Source organism: Rhineura floridana, chromosome 9, assembly GCF_030035675.1.
Source record: "Rhineura floridana isolate rRhiFlo1 chromosome 9, rRhiFlo1.hap2, whole genome shotgun sequence".
NCBI lineage: Eukaryota > Metazoa > Chordata > Lepidosauria > Squamata > Rhineuridae > Rhineura > Rhineura floridana.
This window is the reverse complement of record NC_084488.1, coordinates 4,659,489-4,673,766: the sequence shown is the minus strand read 5'-3', so window position 1 is coordinate 4,673,766 and position 14,278 is coordinate 4,659,489. Positions and strand designations below refer to the sequence as shown.

Genomic DNA, 14,278 nt, shown 5'->3' with positions numbered 1-14,278 from the left:
AATACATCAGATTTTTTTACAGCTTTTCAGGTAATTGCAGTGGTGTGTATCTGCACCCATGGTTTCCTGCATGCTAACAGCATGCCTAGAACCATCTCTGCCCTGGGCTCATGGCACTTTTAGTTATGTGCAAAGCAGTCATGAGAACTGACCCAAAGAATAGCCATTTTAGCCATAACTGAAAAGAGGGCTGAGGGAGAGAAAGAAGAGTTCTGCAGAGAACTTCTATTAAAGGAATTAATGAGTAGTGAACCAAACATTTGATTTAACACTGTGTGGAGTTAAAATGAATTATGGCTGAAATAAAACTAATTTCGGTTTATTTGCCCCTAACATGACCCCCATCCCAGGGAACTTTTCAGGAAGAACTTTGGTTCAGATTGCCAGCTGGACTCACCTTTTCATAGGCTCATTGAGCTTTAACAGATGATACGTGCCACAGGATGAAAACCTTTGTCCCCACAAGAATATGTTTTGCATTTGTTTTGTGCTCTGTCTTTGTTTTAGTGTTCTCTTCCTGGTTGTTTTGAGCTCTCTGGCTCCAGCCTTTGTCTCAAGGCTGTAGCAGTCTGCAAAAACTGATTTACCAAGGGGCAGCAAGCCCCCGGCAAATCCGCTCATCTCCCCTTGTCCTCTTCCCCCTTTCTTGACCTTTATGCCACCGTGTCATTTCTTTATGCTGTATGAGGTTCATCCCCCTGACCTGTAGCCCCTCCTTGAGGGTATATAATCTGAACCCCTTTCAATAAACGGGGCTCCCAATTTCTGAAAGGCATCTTGCTGGACAGGTTTGGGTCCCCTTTGCCAAAGGTTCTTTGTTGTCATTATTGCCTGGGTCTCTGGCAGCGGGTTCATGTGACTCAGCTCCGCACTCTTCCTGGGGTGAATGTGAGGTGAGTAAGGTCAAGTGGACAGCTCAGGATTTTAGTTTTGACCTAACAATTTGGGGGCTCGTCAGAAGGGACTGGCAAATCAGGAAGCAAAGTGGCTGGGTTCAGTGGGCCGCAGCGTTCGAACACGAGGTTGGGGTCTTCAAGCAGTTCAGCCTCTAGCTGCTGCTGGCGTTGTGCTGAAAATACCTGGGTGGTGCCCTTGCACAGTAAAGCAGAGAGTGCGTGGGAGGTCCAGATTATAATTCATTTTAACTCAACAATTGTATTCTGAAACGAGTTTACTTTTAAAAGAAGAACAGCCAGAAAATGTCCTTTGTAATAGTTTCAAAAGATACAACATTTAATGTCCAGGAGTAGAAGCACAAAAATATTCCCAGACTTAAGTACATTAGAAAAGTTGTCAAAATAGCACTCCATTTTTCAGGTTGTAACTGAAGTGAAAACACAAAATAGTTTATATTTCTTTTCAAGTAAAAGTAGAGTGGTTGTTGAAATGTGCACACGTGCTTAAGAGTCTTAAGAGAGCTAATGCTGAACTTGCGCAAACTCCTTTGAAATGAATGGGAGCTGTGCAGGAGCACTGTCTTCTTGCACAGTCCCCATTCAATTTCAATGGGATTCACATAGAACACACTCCTTAGTAGATTATACAGCCGGTATTTTAAACAGATCATTTTTTAAAACAAATGAAACCTGAAGATACTGGCAAAGTAAGTGTGGTTATTATAAGCATACACATTTCCCTAAATAGGCTGAAGCTTCTGTACAGACGCTACCAGGCCACCTTCCTAATGGACCAAATGGTTACTGACAGCCTCCAGGTATGATGAATAACAAGACTGTAAAATGTGGCAGAACCAGGCCTTAACTCCTTAAGATTATAGCATTGTTCCAAAAGAATGTCTCCAAATTAGGTGAACAGGCAACAAAATGGCAAATGTAGACAAATGTTAGTAAAGTTATGCACATTGGGACCAAAATTCTTAGCTTCACAAAGTGATCCTGAACTGGTGGTAATCCATTAGGAAAGAGAGGTCTTAGCTAACAGCCCAATGAAAACATGAAGCTAGTAATACACAGCAAGGAAAAAAGTCAATTCCTTGTGAGGATTAGGAAACAAATTTTAAAAAATACAACTGTTGGTATCAGAGATGTTTTTCTCCCTCTTATAACTAGAACCTGGAATCATACAATCAAGATTAAAGTTGGGGAATTCAGGATAGGTGAAAGTACTTTTTTCACAGTATAAACTATATAAACTATAGAATCATGGCTGCCAACTTGGACAGCTTTAAAGAGGAATTAGACAAATTCATGGAGGAAAAAAGCTATCAATGGCTACTAGTCATGATGGCTATGTAATACCTCCAGTATCAGAGGCAGTATGATACTCAGTTGATGGAGAATGCTACTGCACTCATGCCCTGCTTGTGGACTTCCCATAGGCATCTGTAGGAATCAGGTTGCTAGAATAGATGGGACTTTGATCTGATCCAACAGGGCTCTTCTTCTTCTCCTAATCATGGTGTTACACAAATCCATGGTATATTCGTACTTGGAATACTATGCAGATTCGTGGTTGCCACATCTCAAAAAGGATATTGTAGAGGTGGACAAGGGCAACCAAGATAATCAGGTTCTGGAACACACTCCCTACAAAGAAGGGTCATAACTGGCACTTCTTAATTTAGAAAAAAAGGCAACAGGGCCGGGGGGGGAGGTATGACAGAGATCAATAAAATTATGCATCATGTGAAGTAGATAAAAGTTTTTCTCCTTTGCTCATAAAATACTAGATCTTGGGATCATCTGATGAAATGACTGATAGGAGATTCAGAACAAACAAGAGTACTTCACACATATTTAAGGTATGGAATTAAGCTAAAATGGCTTTAAAGGTAGATTAGAATAATTCATGGAGGGAAATTCTATCAGTGGCCACTAGTCATGAGGGCTGTATGCTGCCTCCAGGTTTCACAGGCAGTATGTTTCTCAGCAACAGCTATCGGTGAGACACAACAGGAGAGGGCCATTGCCTTCATGACCTACTTACGGGCTTCCTAGAAGCATCTGGTTGTCTACAATGGGGAAAAGGATGCTGAACTAGATGGTGAAGTGCAGACTCTGGTAAATCTGCTCTTGCAAAAGCCTTCTTTGCAGTGAAGGTAGACTTTAAAAGGGGTAGCAGCAATTGCCCTTCTCTGCTAAGGAGGGTGCTGGGGTGAGCTCTTGAACTGAGCTAGTACAGAACTCACCTCAGAGCTGATCCAGCACTTCTGCCCACCTAATCCCTCAGTTTCTTGCTTCCTGGCAGCTGACCATAGAGAATGCCACACACTGCATCCTGCTCAAGCATCAAAGCTAATGCTCAAAGGGACAGACTTGATGGGCTGGGTGTCAGAGAAAGTTGAAAGTGAGGAGGTGAAAGAAAATGGCATAGAAAATTGCCCCTTCAATTTCATCCGGACTGCCAAAGGGGGGAGAAAATGATAAATGAACATTCCTGCTGGGTCAGATCAAAGGCCTATCTAGTTTAGCATTCTGTTTTCACAGTGACTGACAATGAATGAATGGGGAAGACTTGTGTGCGTGCGAGCAAATGACTGAATGGCCCTGCGCACCACTAGTATGTGGCCCACATCCACTTTCTTCTAAGGAAATGTGGCCCTCAACCCTGAAAAGGTTGCTCACCCCTCAATTATATTCACACTGAAACACCTACAGTGCCCAACAATCTTAGGTGGAATACTACTCCATTTTGCTAACAGCATGTGATTCCTGTTCTTTTCTACTGCACATTGCCAACATTCTTTTTGCTTCCTCACTTGCAGCATATTTATCGACCTCAGATTATTTCCAATCTCACAGATTTGTGCTGGCACCATTCTACTGACACACAATCACATTTGTACCATCAACACTAGCAAAATATTAGAACCACCACCTGTCTTTCTTCTATGCCTAATACGCTGGTCTAAAACAAACACAGTTACAGTACCACAGGCACCAACACGATCCTACTGGGCTGATATACAAAGTTATTCCATGACTGCTCTGTAAAACAGGAGATACTGGAATCTATAGTCAGTTTCTCACTTTTTACTTTCTAATGAGAAAGAAAGAATGTCCCATCCTCTTGTGGCTTCCATTAAGTGCTTTTGCCCATGGCTTAGCCATTCTTCTTGGTGCACATATATCCTACCACAAAACCAACATTTAAACATTTGTTTTGATGCTTCTGCTACTGAAGAGTTCACCACCTTGTAGTTATCTTTGTGGGTCTTCTTTAGTTTCATTCTTAATAGGTTTTGTTTTTTCATTTGATCTGGTCTATCAAAGTTCTGAAAAGTAAGCCTTTTAGGATGTCGTTTCACACTAAGACAACTACTAGTTCTTTCTGATAAAACGGCTTTCAGGACATTGCCTTTGTACTTATTAATAACCTTCATTATATTAATTACTTCTGGTGAATCAATATCAGGGTGGTTTAAGACAACTACTGGTTGATTACGATGAGGGCACTTTATCAGCTGATCGCTTTTAAATGGTACAAGCCTAAGGCATCTCATTAAAGTGGGTACTACTTTAAGGAAGCAACCCTCTTGAGTTCTTGTTTTTTCCTTGGGCAAATTCTTTTCAGCGTGTGCTCGCTTACATTTGCTTTGAGGCTCTTCACCCTCCATGGCCCTTTTGTTTACCATATTTGGGTCACTGCCTTTCTGGCACAGCAACATACCATTTTCCTGGCAATTACTCTTTGCGCTAGGCAGTCTCTTAGTTTTGTGCCCATGTGACATACACTGATTTTGAGAAACCTCATTAATTTCATTCTCAGTTGGCAAAGATGGATCTTTGTCTGGTTTTGCAGAAGCATAGCAAGGAACTGGTCTTGGGATAAATGTTTTGTTGTAATATTGAGAAGGGGGAGCTAACATTTCACTCCCATTTTGTTTTTCATTTGGGCCCTCAAAACTAGTACAGTTTAGCACCCTCAGTACAGTCCCCTGAGGAATGAAAGATGGAGAAGCAATGTTCGTTTTATCAGTTATCCTGGTTTTAGTCTTTTTAAGTGTTTGCAATGGTTGTTCTTGTTTATTAGAAAAAGTGGTATCATTTGATCCCCAAGGACAAGGCACAAGCTCTTGTTCCAATACAGTAGTCAACCCATTTTTTTCACTTTCGTTTTCTGGAGATAACATCTTCTTAGAGGCCTGACTGTTATCATGTCTTAATGAAGCAGTTAACTGAGATTTCATGTTTGATTCAACAGCAGACATCAGCTGGGCAATCTTTCTACACAACATTGATGTCGTCCTTTTCTTGTGTAGTGTATCGTCCCACTTTATGCCTTCTGGGATGTTTACAGCACCAGAGCTAAGGGAAAATACAGATGAGATCACTGGACCATCAAATGAATCACCTTCATCTTTCATATTCTGTGCTTCTGAAGATTCTATACGGATATTATCCTTCTTCTTTTTTACATTAATTCCATTTATCACACTCAAGACATTCTTTGAATCCTCCAAAGTTACCAACTTATTGTGCTGTGACTCTTCAATGCTTTTGAAAGGGTAAAACAAATCAGAATCAAATATATGCGTTTTTGCAGCTACTGTAAACTCATCCCAATGTTCTCTTTTGCCATTACTTAAAGTGAAGCACATTTTATCAAATACAGAGGAAGGTGAAAAATTATTGTTTTCCTGAACAGCATCCAACAAACAATTCTGGGATGGGTTCCTATCTACAGAAGGAGTAGAAGTTAAACTTATAGAAGGATCCAAATCATAATTTGTATATTTATTTTGTGAACATTCTCCCTTTTGAAAGGGTTCTGGACAATTTGTTTGATCAAAAGAAATCTCTGCTAAAGGTTTTATATGATCATATTCTTTGTGTGTGTTTTCTTTACAAATACCACTTTTCTCCTGTGTATTTATCAAGTTGCAGTTCAAAGTAGCAGAACTAGAGGAGCCTGGACTTTCAGTCTTCTTGTTGTTTTCATTTTCTAATGCACAAGACTCAAGAGTTAGTGGCATACATCCATTTATTGTTTTTTCTTCTTGTTCTGCGCACTGATTTCCAGATTCTATGTCTTTACACTTCATAAGTTCGGGGGTGGTTTCTTCCAGAGGGATGAATTTAAGAATCAACTGCTGTGTACCACTGACTTTTTTAATTTCAACTATTTCTGCCAAGCAATTAGATGGAACACAAAATTTGGCTGGTGCAACCACTGTTAATGGCATTCCAGGCATTATACGACCTTTTTCTGGAGAACAGACTTCTACTTCAATTACTGTATTTTCATTTTTGTGGAATGTGACATCAGATAGTTTATATACGTATTCATCTTGGATGCATGCTGTGCTTTGACTACATTCTGCATCATCTGATGTTGAATCAATTTCAGGTATTTCATCTTTAATTCCATAAATCATACTTAGAGATAAACTTGAAGATTTATTTTGCAGAGGCTCTTCCTTGGCATGTTCCCTCCACTCCCAATGTTGTTTTGGTGAACAATTTTTTCGTTCAACTTTTGCAATTGAAAGCATTACTTGCTTACCAGAATCTGATGCATGTAATCTTTTTGTATGTTTGACAATATAATCATGCCTAACAGCACCATATTTACAGTATTTACACTGGTATGGAAATCTTCCAGTATGCTTTACTCTATGCCGTTGGAATTCCCCTTTGGTGTAAGATACCCAGTTACACTGGGAACAAATAAACTTGATCTTTTCATGATGGGCTACATGTTTCTTATATTGTAGAAAATCCTTCGTGCAAAATCGACATTTGTCACAATAATATTTGTCTGGCTGCAAGTTTTTTACTTTGAAAGTTCTTAGAGTCTTACTCAGTGACATTTTCTCTTTGTTTTCAGTGTCACAGGCAACTGCAGGATAAATCCCAAAATTGAGAACTGATGGCGCACTCAGTGTGCACTTGCTACAGACAAACTGGTCAACTTCACCCTTTTGGAATTTCTGTTTTTGCAACTCTAGTGCCAATGTCTCTTCCACACATCTACATTTAATACAATTTATCTGATACAACTCAGTTTCCTCAGTTTTTTGATGTACAAAATTGCAGTTTTCATCATTTGCTTTTATTGAATTAGCTTTATCAACACTTGTTTTCTTTGCTGACATCAATAAGATATGTCCTTTGTTCACTTCACTGGCATTTAACATTGGTAACATTCCTCTCATTTTCTTCAGCTGCATTTCAAAAACTGATCTTGTACCAATTCACCTGTTATAGATGCCGTAGCCATTCATGTATGCTGTTCACCATAAAGCTGCTGCAAAGGAAGCATATGAAGAACAGTTGTTTCTTTGTCAGCATATGGCAGCTACTCACATTTTAACACAACAAGATCTCATTCCCTAGCATTTTACATGGAAATAAGTTCCATAGTTTTCAATGGAATATTCTTTCAAATAAGTGTGCATGGACTACAATCTTTAAAAACTGGTGTACAGACATACGACTCTTCCTCATGATCAGGAACCCTGGTTGGATTTTATTTTATTTATATATTTTCATTTATGAATTGCTTCCCATGAAACATCCTGAAGCGATCAATAATAATAGCATATATAAAAACTATTTCATATCCAATACAGATACAGACAGGAATAGGAATCTCCACTTAATATAATTTTATATTGATATTGAGAATTTACATGGATAAATTTATATTATCTTTTCCTTCTGCAATATTCTCCAACCCTTTAACATGGTTTGAGATAAATTTGAAAAGCTGCAGCTTGGATCCAGAGATCTTGCTAAGCAAATTGAGTTTGGGGTGTTGCCCATTTATTCCCTACTTATAAACCTGCTTCCCCTAAAAGCATTCTGGAGGGCCCGACCTTCTGAAGCAAGTTTTCAGGTGGCACAGAGAAGGCTGCAGATTGAGATGGGGAAATCTTTTATACACATTCATCCCACAAGCATAAGTGTGGTTTGTTCATGTGGCAGGATCTTTGAATCCAGTGCACTAATTCAGACCTGTTCAAAAATACTGCTGAAATTCAGTTTTAGTTTTCCCATAAATGTGTACTGTGCATAGTGGGAATTAACATTCAGTAGTAGCATATTAAAATTAGGACACTTAAACAAGCTTTACCAAGTGTGCAATCTGTGTAAGTGTGTAAAATTATTCTTACAAGCCCATCCTATGCATGTTTACACAAATGTAAATCCTTTTAAGTTCAGTGTGTCTTACTCCCCCAAATATGTGCAAAAATAATTAGGGTAAGCCTGCTCTATCCCAATAACATTAAATAATCATTTTACTCAGAGAGCAGAAACTAAAAGCCTGTCTGTACCATACATTTAAAGCAGTATCATACCACTAAACAGTCATGGCTTCTCCCAAAAAATCTTGGGAACTGTAATTTGTTAAGGGTACTGAGAAGTGTTCTCCCTCACAGAGCTACACTTCCCAGAGTTCCCTGGGAAGAAGGATTCTCACAATGAATAGGGAGAGAAACCACTGTGAGAGCTTCATTTTTTTACCACCTATCTAACATCTTTTTGGGGGCTCACATGAATGAGCAGAGCAGAGCAGTCACCCCCCTCTGTAAATTGAGGCGGTTACCCTCCTACCTTGCTCCGGAGTGTGATATCGCGGCAGGAGCGGTGGCAGCAAAGAGGCGCCATGGAGAACGCCGCGAAAAATGACCGGAGAGCGGCGCGGAGGGCAGTACGGAGAACGGCCAGAGAATGGACGAGACCTATAGTGGCGGCTGGCCCGAGCCCGAGCCTAGCCCAGGCCGCCCGGGCCTGAGCCTGGCCCAAGCCGCCGGCGTTCTCCGGCCTGACGCTGCGATTGTGTGAGCTGCTGCCAGGACGGCGTTTTCCTGGTGGCCTCGGGGCGCTTCCGCCTGGATGCGGATGCTGGCTGGCTGAAGGCATAGGACGGCGGGCCGGGGCGTTGCCTATGCGGCCTGCTCTGTCCCTCGGTTGTGTGTATGTGGGGGAGAAGAAGATAGACTGCGGTGCCATCGGCGCGACGCAGCTCGTCCTTTGCCAGCCGCTCCAGCGGTTCCAGAAGACCAGGCCTATGAGAGGAAGAGGACGAGGTGACATTTCGTCCCTGCTGAAGAGAGGGAGCTGTTGGACATGTCGGGAGAGTGACGAGGGCCAAGAACCGTGCAGGAGGCCCAGGTGCAAATGGAGACAAGCAGCCTACTGCTGTAAACGAGCTGACTTGCAGCAAAGAAGATCTACTGCAAGAACTACTCACATGGACTTGTTTGGGAGTAGGGAGACCTGCCTGGGTGTTAGGCGGGGAGGGGGACATGTGCATACCGGAAAGGGCAACTGTGGGGAAGGTGGGAAGCCACAATATTAAGAGGCTAGGCGGCAGATGTTGGAAAGGCGTCAGTGGCAGGCCACGCCAGTTTAGGGGAACAAGGGATAGATGCATAATATCCATTCCCTGTTCCGGGCCTGTTCATATCCAGAAGACAACTGGGGGAAGTGCGACTCCATCCAACCTTCGACTGCTGTTGTGTAATGCCAGGTCTGTGGTACAAAAAACAACACTCATCCATGATATGATCGTGGATGAGAACGCAGACCTGATGTGCATTACGGAGACCTGGCTGGATGAGGCCTCAGCTCCTGTACTTGAGGCCATGTGTCCAGCCGGTTTCCAGTACGCGCAGCAGCCGAGGGTTGGTAGGCGGGGAGGGGGAGTGGCGGTAATCTATCGGGAGTCCTTGATTTTTGCCAGACCCCCTCTCCACGAGACCAAGTTTGTTGACTGCATGTACTGGAGGTTGGGCCCAAAGGGCAGTTTAGGGATTCTGCTGGTGTACCGCCCACCCCACTGCACGGCAGACTCCCTGACCGAGGTGCTCGAGGTTGTCTCGGGCGTGCGGGTCCTTTCCTCCAACCTTTTGGTTTTGGGAGACTTTAACCTGCACGCCAAGGCGGCTCTCATAGGAGCTCCTCGGGATTTCATGGAAACCATGACTTCCTGGGAACTGCACCTTAGTAATACTGAGCCCACCCATGTAGCCGGTCATGCTCTCGACCTTGTGTTTGTCTCGGGAGGGGGAGGAAGTGCTCTGAAAATGGGGGCTGTTTCTTTTAACCCCGTGTCATGGTCAGATCACTATCTGGTAAACATGGACTTCTCAATGCCGCACACCCTCCGCAGGGGATAGGGACCTACTAGGATGGTCCGCCCCAGACGCATGATGGAGTCTAAGGGATTCCTGAATGTGCTGGGGGATTTGGAGTTGCCTGAAGGTCGCCTGGTCGACACCCTGGTGACGGAGTGGAATAGGGAGATCACCGGGGCAATAGACCGGGTGGCTCCGAAACGTCCTCTCCCCCTGAACAGAACTCAGATTGCACCCTGGTATACACCACGTTTGCGGGGTCTGAGACAGGAGGTGAGACGACTAGAATGCCGGTGGCGGAAATCTCGCTCCGAAGACGATCGGACACTGGTTAGAGCAGCAATAGCGGCCTACCAAGTGGCAACAAAGGCAACAAAGAGGGATTTCTTTGCTGCCTCTATTGCGTCTGCAGAGTGTTGTCCCTGGAGGTTGTTCCAAGTGGTCCAAAGCCTGGTTAGTCCAGTTGCGCAGGAACCCATGGAGCACTCTAAAGCCTCCTGTGACGCATTTGCTAAACACTTTGCCGATAAAATCGATCGCCTGAAGAGCACGATTCCGTGCGCCGTGGATACAGGGAGTGGGCCAGAATCGGCCAGTTGCTTTCCGGTCCGGTGGGATTGGTTTCAGCCTCTTCCCTCTGAGGAAGTGGACAAGGTGCTCTCTACTGTAAGGCCGACCACTTGTTTGGTGGATCCTTGCCCCACATGGCTCATTATGAGCTGTAAAGAGAAACTGAGTGAAGGGATCATGGCAATGGTGAATGCTTCTTTGGAAGAGGGAGCAATGCCATCAGCCCTCAAGGAGGCGGTAATAAAACCCATCCTGAAAAAGCCCTCCTTGGATCCCCAAGAGTTGAACAACTTCCGCCCAGTTTCCAATTTACCATTCTTGGGCAAGGTGATCGAGCGAGTGGTGGCCAAACAGCTACAGACACACTTGGATGAAGCAGATTATTTAGATCCATTCCAATCGGGCTTCAGGACCGGACATGGAACTGAAACAGCCTTGGTCGCACTGGTGGATGATTTAAGGAGGGCGTTGGATAGGGGAGAATATGCATTCCTCGTCCTCCTGGATCTCTCAGCGGCTTTTGATACCGTCGACCATGGTATCCTTTTGGATCGCCTGGAGGGAATGGGAATAGGAGGCACTGTTTTACGGGCATCAGCGGGTGGCATTGGGGGATGAGGTTTCAGACCCTTGGCCTCTCAATTGTGGTGTGCCACAGGGTTCTATCCTCTCCCCCATGCTGTTTAACATCTATGTAAAGCCGTTGGGAGCCATCATCAGGAGATTTGGGCTGCGGTGTCACCAATATGCGGATGACACCCAGCTCTATCTCTTGTTCAAGTCCTCGCCAGAGTTGGCTGTGGATACCATTTCCAAGTGCCTGAAGTCCGTATGTGAATGGATGGGAGGAAATAGGCTGAAGCTAAATCCTGACAAGACCGAGGTGCTGCTTGTGGGTGACAAGAGAAGATTAGGAGATATAGACCTGGTGCTTGATGGGGTGAAATTGCCCTTGAAGGACCAGGTCCGTAGCCTCGGGGTCATTCTTGACTCCCAGCTGTCCATGGAGGCTCAGGTTTTGGCAGTGAGCCGGGCAGCTTGGTATCAACTTCATCTAATACAGAGGCTGCGACCCTACCTTCCTGTCCATCTTCTCCCACGGGTGGTACATGCCCTGGTCTCCTCTCGCTTAGACTACTGTAATGCGCTCTACGTTGGGTTACCCTTGAAAATGGTCCGGAAATTACAGCTGGTACAGAATGCGGCGGCACGTTTGATTAAGAACAGCCGTCGCCGTGATCACATCACTCCGGTGCTAGAAGATCTACATTGGTTACCAGTTGTTTACCGGGCCCAATTGAAGGTGTTGGTATTAACCTTTAAAGCCCTATACGGTTTCGGCCCAGGTTATCTAAAGGAGCACCTCCAGCATCACCAATTATGCCGCCTGACGAGATCAGCCATTCAAGACCTTCTCTCGGTCCCACCAGTTAAAACAGCTAGGCTGGTGCGGACCAGAGAGAGGGCTTTTTCGATTGTGGCCCCCACCCTCGGGAATTCGTTGCCCTATGATCTTCGCCATGCCCCCTCCCTGCCAAGTTTCTGTCAAGCCTTGAAAACCTGGCTATTCAGGCAGGCCTACAAGATCCCGGGAGTAGATTAACTTTTATCTTGCTACAGCTGTGGATGGTTTTAGATTAATTTTAGATTGAAGCTGGTTCCCATGTTGTATTTTATATGTAGTATTTTATTCTAATTTGTACGTCGCCTAGAGTGGCTGCTGACCCGGCCAGATAGGCGACTCAGAAATAAAATTTATTATTATTATTATTATTATTATTCATTGGTTAACTACTCTAGAAATTGTAGCTCTGTAAAGGGGAACAATTCTCAGTACCTTAACAAATTACAGTTCCCAAGATTTTTTGGGAAAGTCATGACAGTTTAAAGCGGTATGATACTGCTTTAAATGTATAGTACAGATGACGTCTATGTTTACAGCTCAATCCTATATGTAAAGTAAGACCAAAACTAAACAGGCCATACTCTGTTATTGTGCACAGAACTGCAGCTTCTCAACTTTTTCAAACATAGCTGATGGGATAGTACAGTATTTGTGTGGCTGGGATAGCAGAATATTTGTATTTAGCTGCATCATTTAAACGAAATCCTAAACACACTTCCTTAGAAGAAAATCTTATTTAATTGCTCAAGGCTCGCTTCCAGGTAGAGTGCCACTGTATATGTGGCGCATCTCAAAGCTCCACCCTTCAGCATCACTGGCTTCAGGGGCTTCATGTTAAGAAGCATGGCTGCTAATGGAGACCACCATGTTTGACAAGTAATCTTGAAGAGGCAACAGCAAGGTATCATATATAAGATTACATATGCATGCTCCCCTGGAACGTAATCCAAATGAGAACAGTGGGATTTACCTCCAAACAAAGATGTTTTGGTCTGTGAGTACAATGCAAGCCAATCTCTAAGGAGACAGTTCTGTGCCCAACCAATTATTAATATGCATTCTTGAAGCTACAGTCCTATCCACGTTTGTTTGGGAATAAGCTCCACTGAACTCATCAGGACCTACTTCCAAGTAAACATAAACAGGATTGCTCTGCAACTATTCTTTGCAGCCTGGCTCTCCTTTCCCCTTTCTTCCAAGAGAGGAGACATTTCCTTCCTGAGAAATGTCGGGGAACGTCGTACTTGCAGGTCCCAGGAAAGCCAGGAGAGGGCAGCGTAAATTTTGCTCTTAGCGCAATCCCGCTAAGAAGCTCGGCGACAAAAGAACAAACGAAAGTGAAAAGGCTCGAGGGAAGAAAAGGACGGCGATCTCCGGAACGCGTCGGGGAGGGAAGGCATCGCAGAGAGGGAGCCAAAACGCGACACGCGTCTCCAAGAAAGAGGGTGCGAAGAACGAAGCAGCCCCGCTCGGCAAAGCCCCTGTTGCTCTGGCCATAGACTAGGCGCTTGAGGCATGGCTTGGCCGGCGCTGCTCGATACTCACCTCAGGCACAAGATAAGGCGCCCGGCGAAGAAGCGCACCCGCCACTCCTGCCTTTTTGGGCGCGGCGCTGCTTTGCTTTGGTCGCTCGCCAGCAGCGCTGAGCAACGACGGAACTGACCTCAGCTCCCCGCCATCTGCGGCGCATCACTGATTGGCGGTTGCCGAAGCCTACTCCCCTCCCCTCCGCCTTCCCAGCATTGTCTACCAAGGCGTGGGTCCGCGTCGGGAGACGGAATGGAGTTCCAGTGCGCTGCGTGGGCGGAAGCCTGGTGCTAAGACCTTTCTTCTGCAGTTACTGTGGGAGCCAGTCCTGTTGAACTCAGTGGGACTTCGCTTGGGGGAGCCTTCCCAATTCATCATATCTAATGATTTATGATATGCGTTGCCACTAGCATAGAAGACATGAATGGGGCATTAGACACATTCGTGGACGGAAAGGCTGTTAGCCCCCGTATCCTGCTTACAGGCTTCCCATGGGCATCTAGTTGGCCGCTATGAGAACAGGGTGGTAGACTAGATTGGCCTTCAGTTTGATCCAGCAGGGATGCTCTTATATTCAGAGACAGTATGTTTCTGGACCAGAGCTTGGAAAAGTTACTTTTTTGAACTACAACTCCCATCAGCCCCAGCCAGCATGGCCACTGGATTGGGCTGATGGGAGCTGCAGTTCAAAAAAGTAACTTTTCCAAGCTCTGTAATCTGGACACATGACA

General features: G+C 44.6%; 1 protein-coding gene across 2 annotated transcripts; it reads right to left on the bottom strand.

The window, feature by feature from the left end:
• Window positions 1-1,219: 1,219 nt before the first annotated feature.
• On the bottom strand, window positions 1,220-13,769 carry ZNF518B (zinc finger protein 518B). Of its 2 annotated transcripts, none has more exons than XM_061584485.1 (2): window positions 13,566-13,769; window positions 1,220-7,206 (listed from the first exon to the last, which is right to left on the bottom strand). In XM_061584485.1, exon 2 carries the CDS (start codon window positions 7,130-7,132, stop codon window positions 3,986-3,988), a length of 3,147 nt encoding a protein of 1,048 aa, XP_061440469.1. In that variant the 5' UTR covers window positions 7,133-7,206; window positions 13,566-13,769; the 3' UTR covers window positions 1,220-3,985. The 2 variants fall into 2 exon arrangements, with proteins under 2 accessions (XP_061440469.1, XP_061440468.1); XM_061584484.1 differs by having other exon boundaries at window positions 1,220-7,209; window positions 13,566-13,768.
• Between the last annotated feature and the right edge of the window lie 509 nt (window positions 13,770-14,278).

Excerpts from the sequence above, each read along its gene's own strand:
- ZNF518B (XM_061584485.1), bottom strand. The coding sequence starts at position 7,132 with ATGCAGCTGAAGAAAATGAGAGGAATGTTACCAATGTTAAATGCCAGT.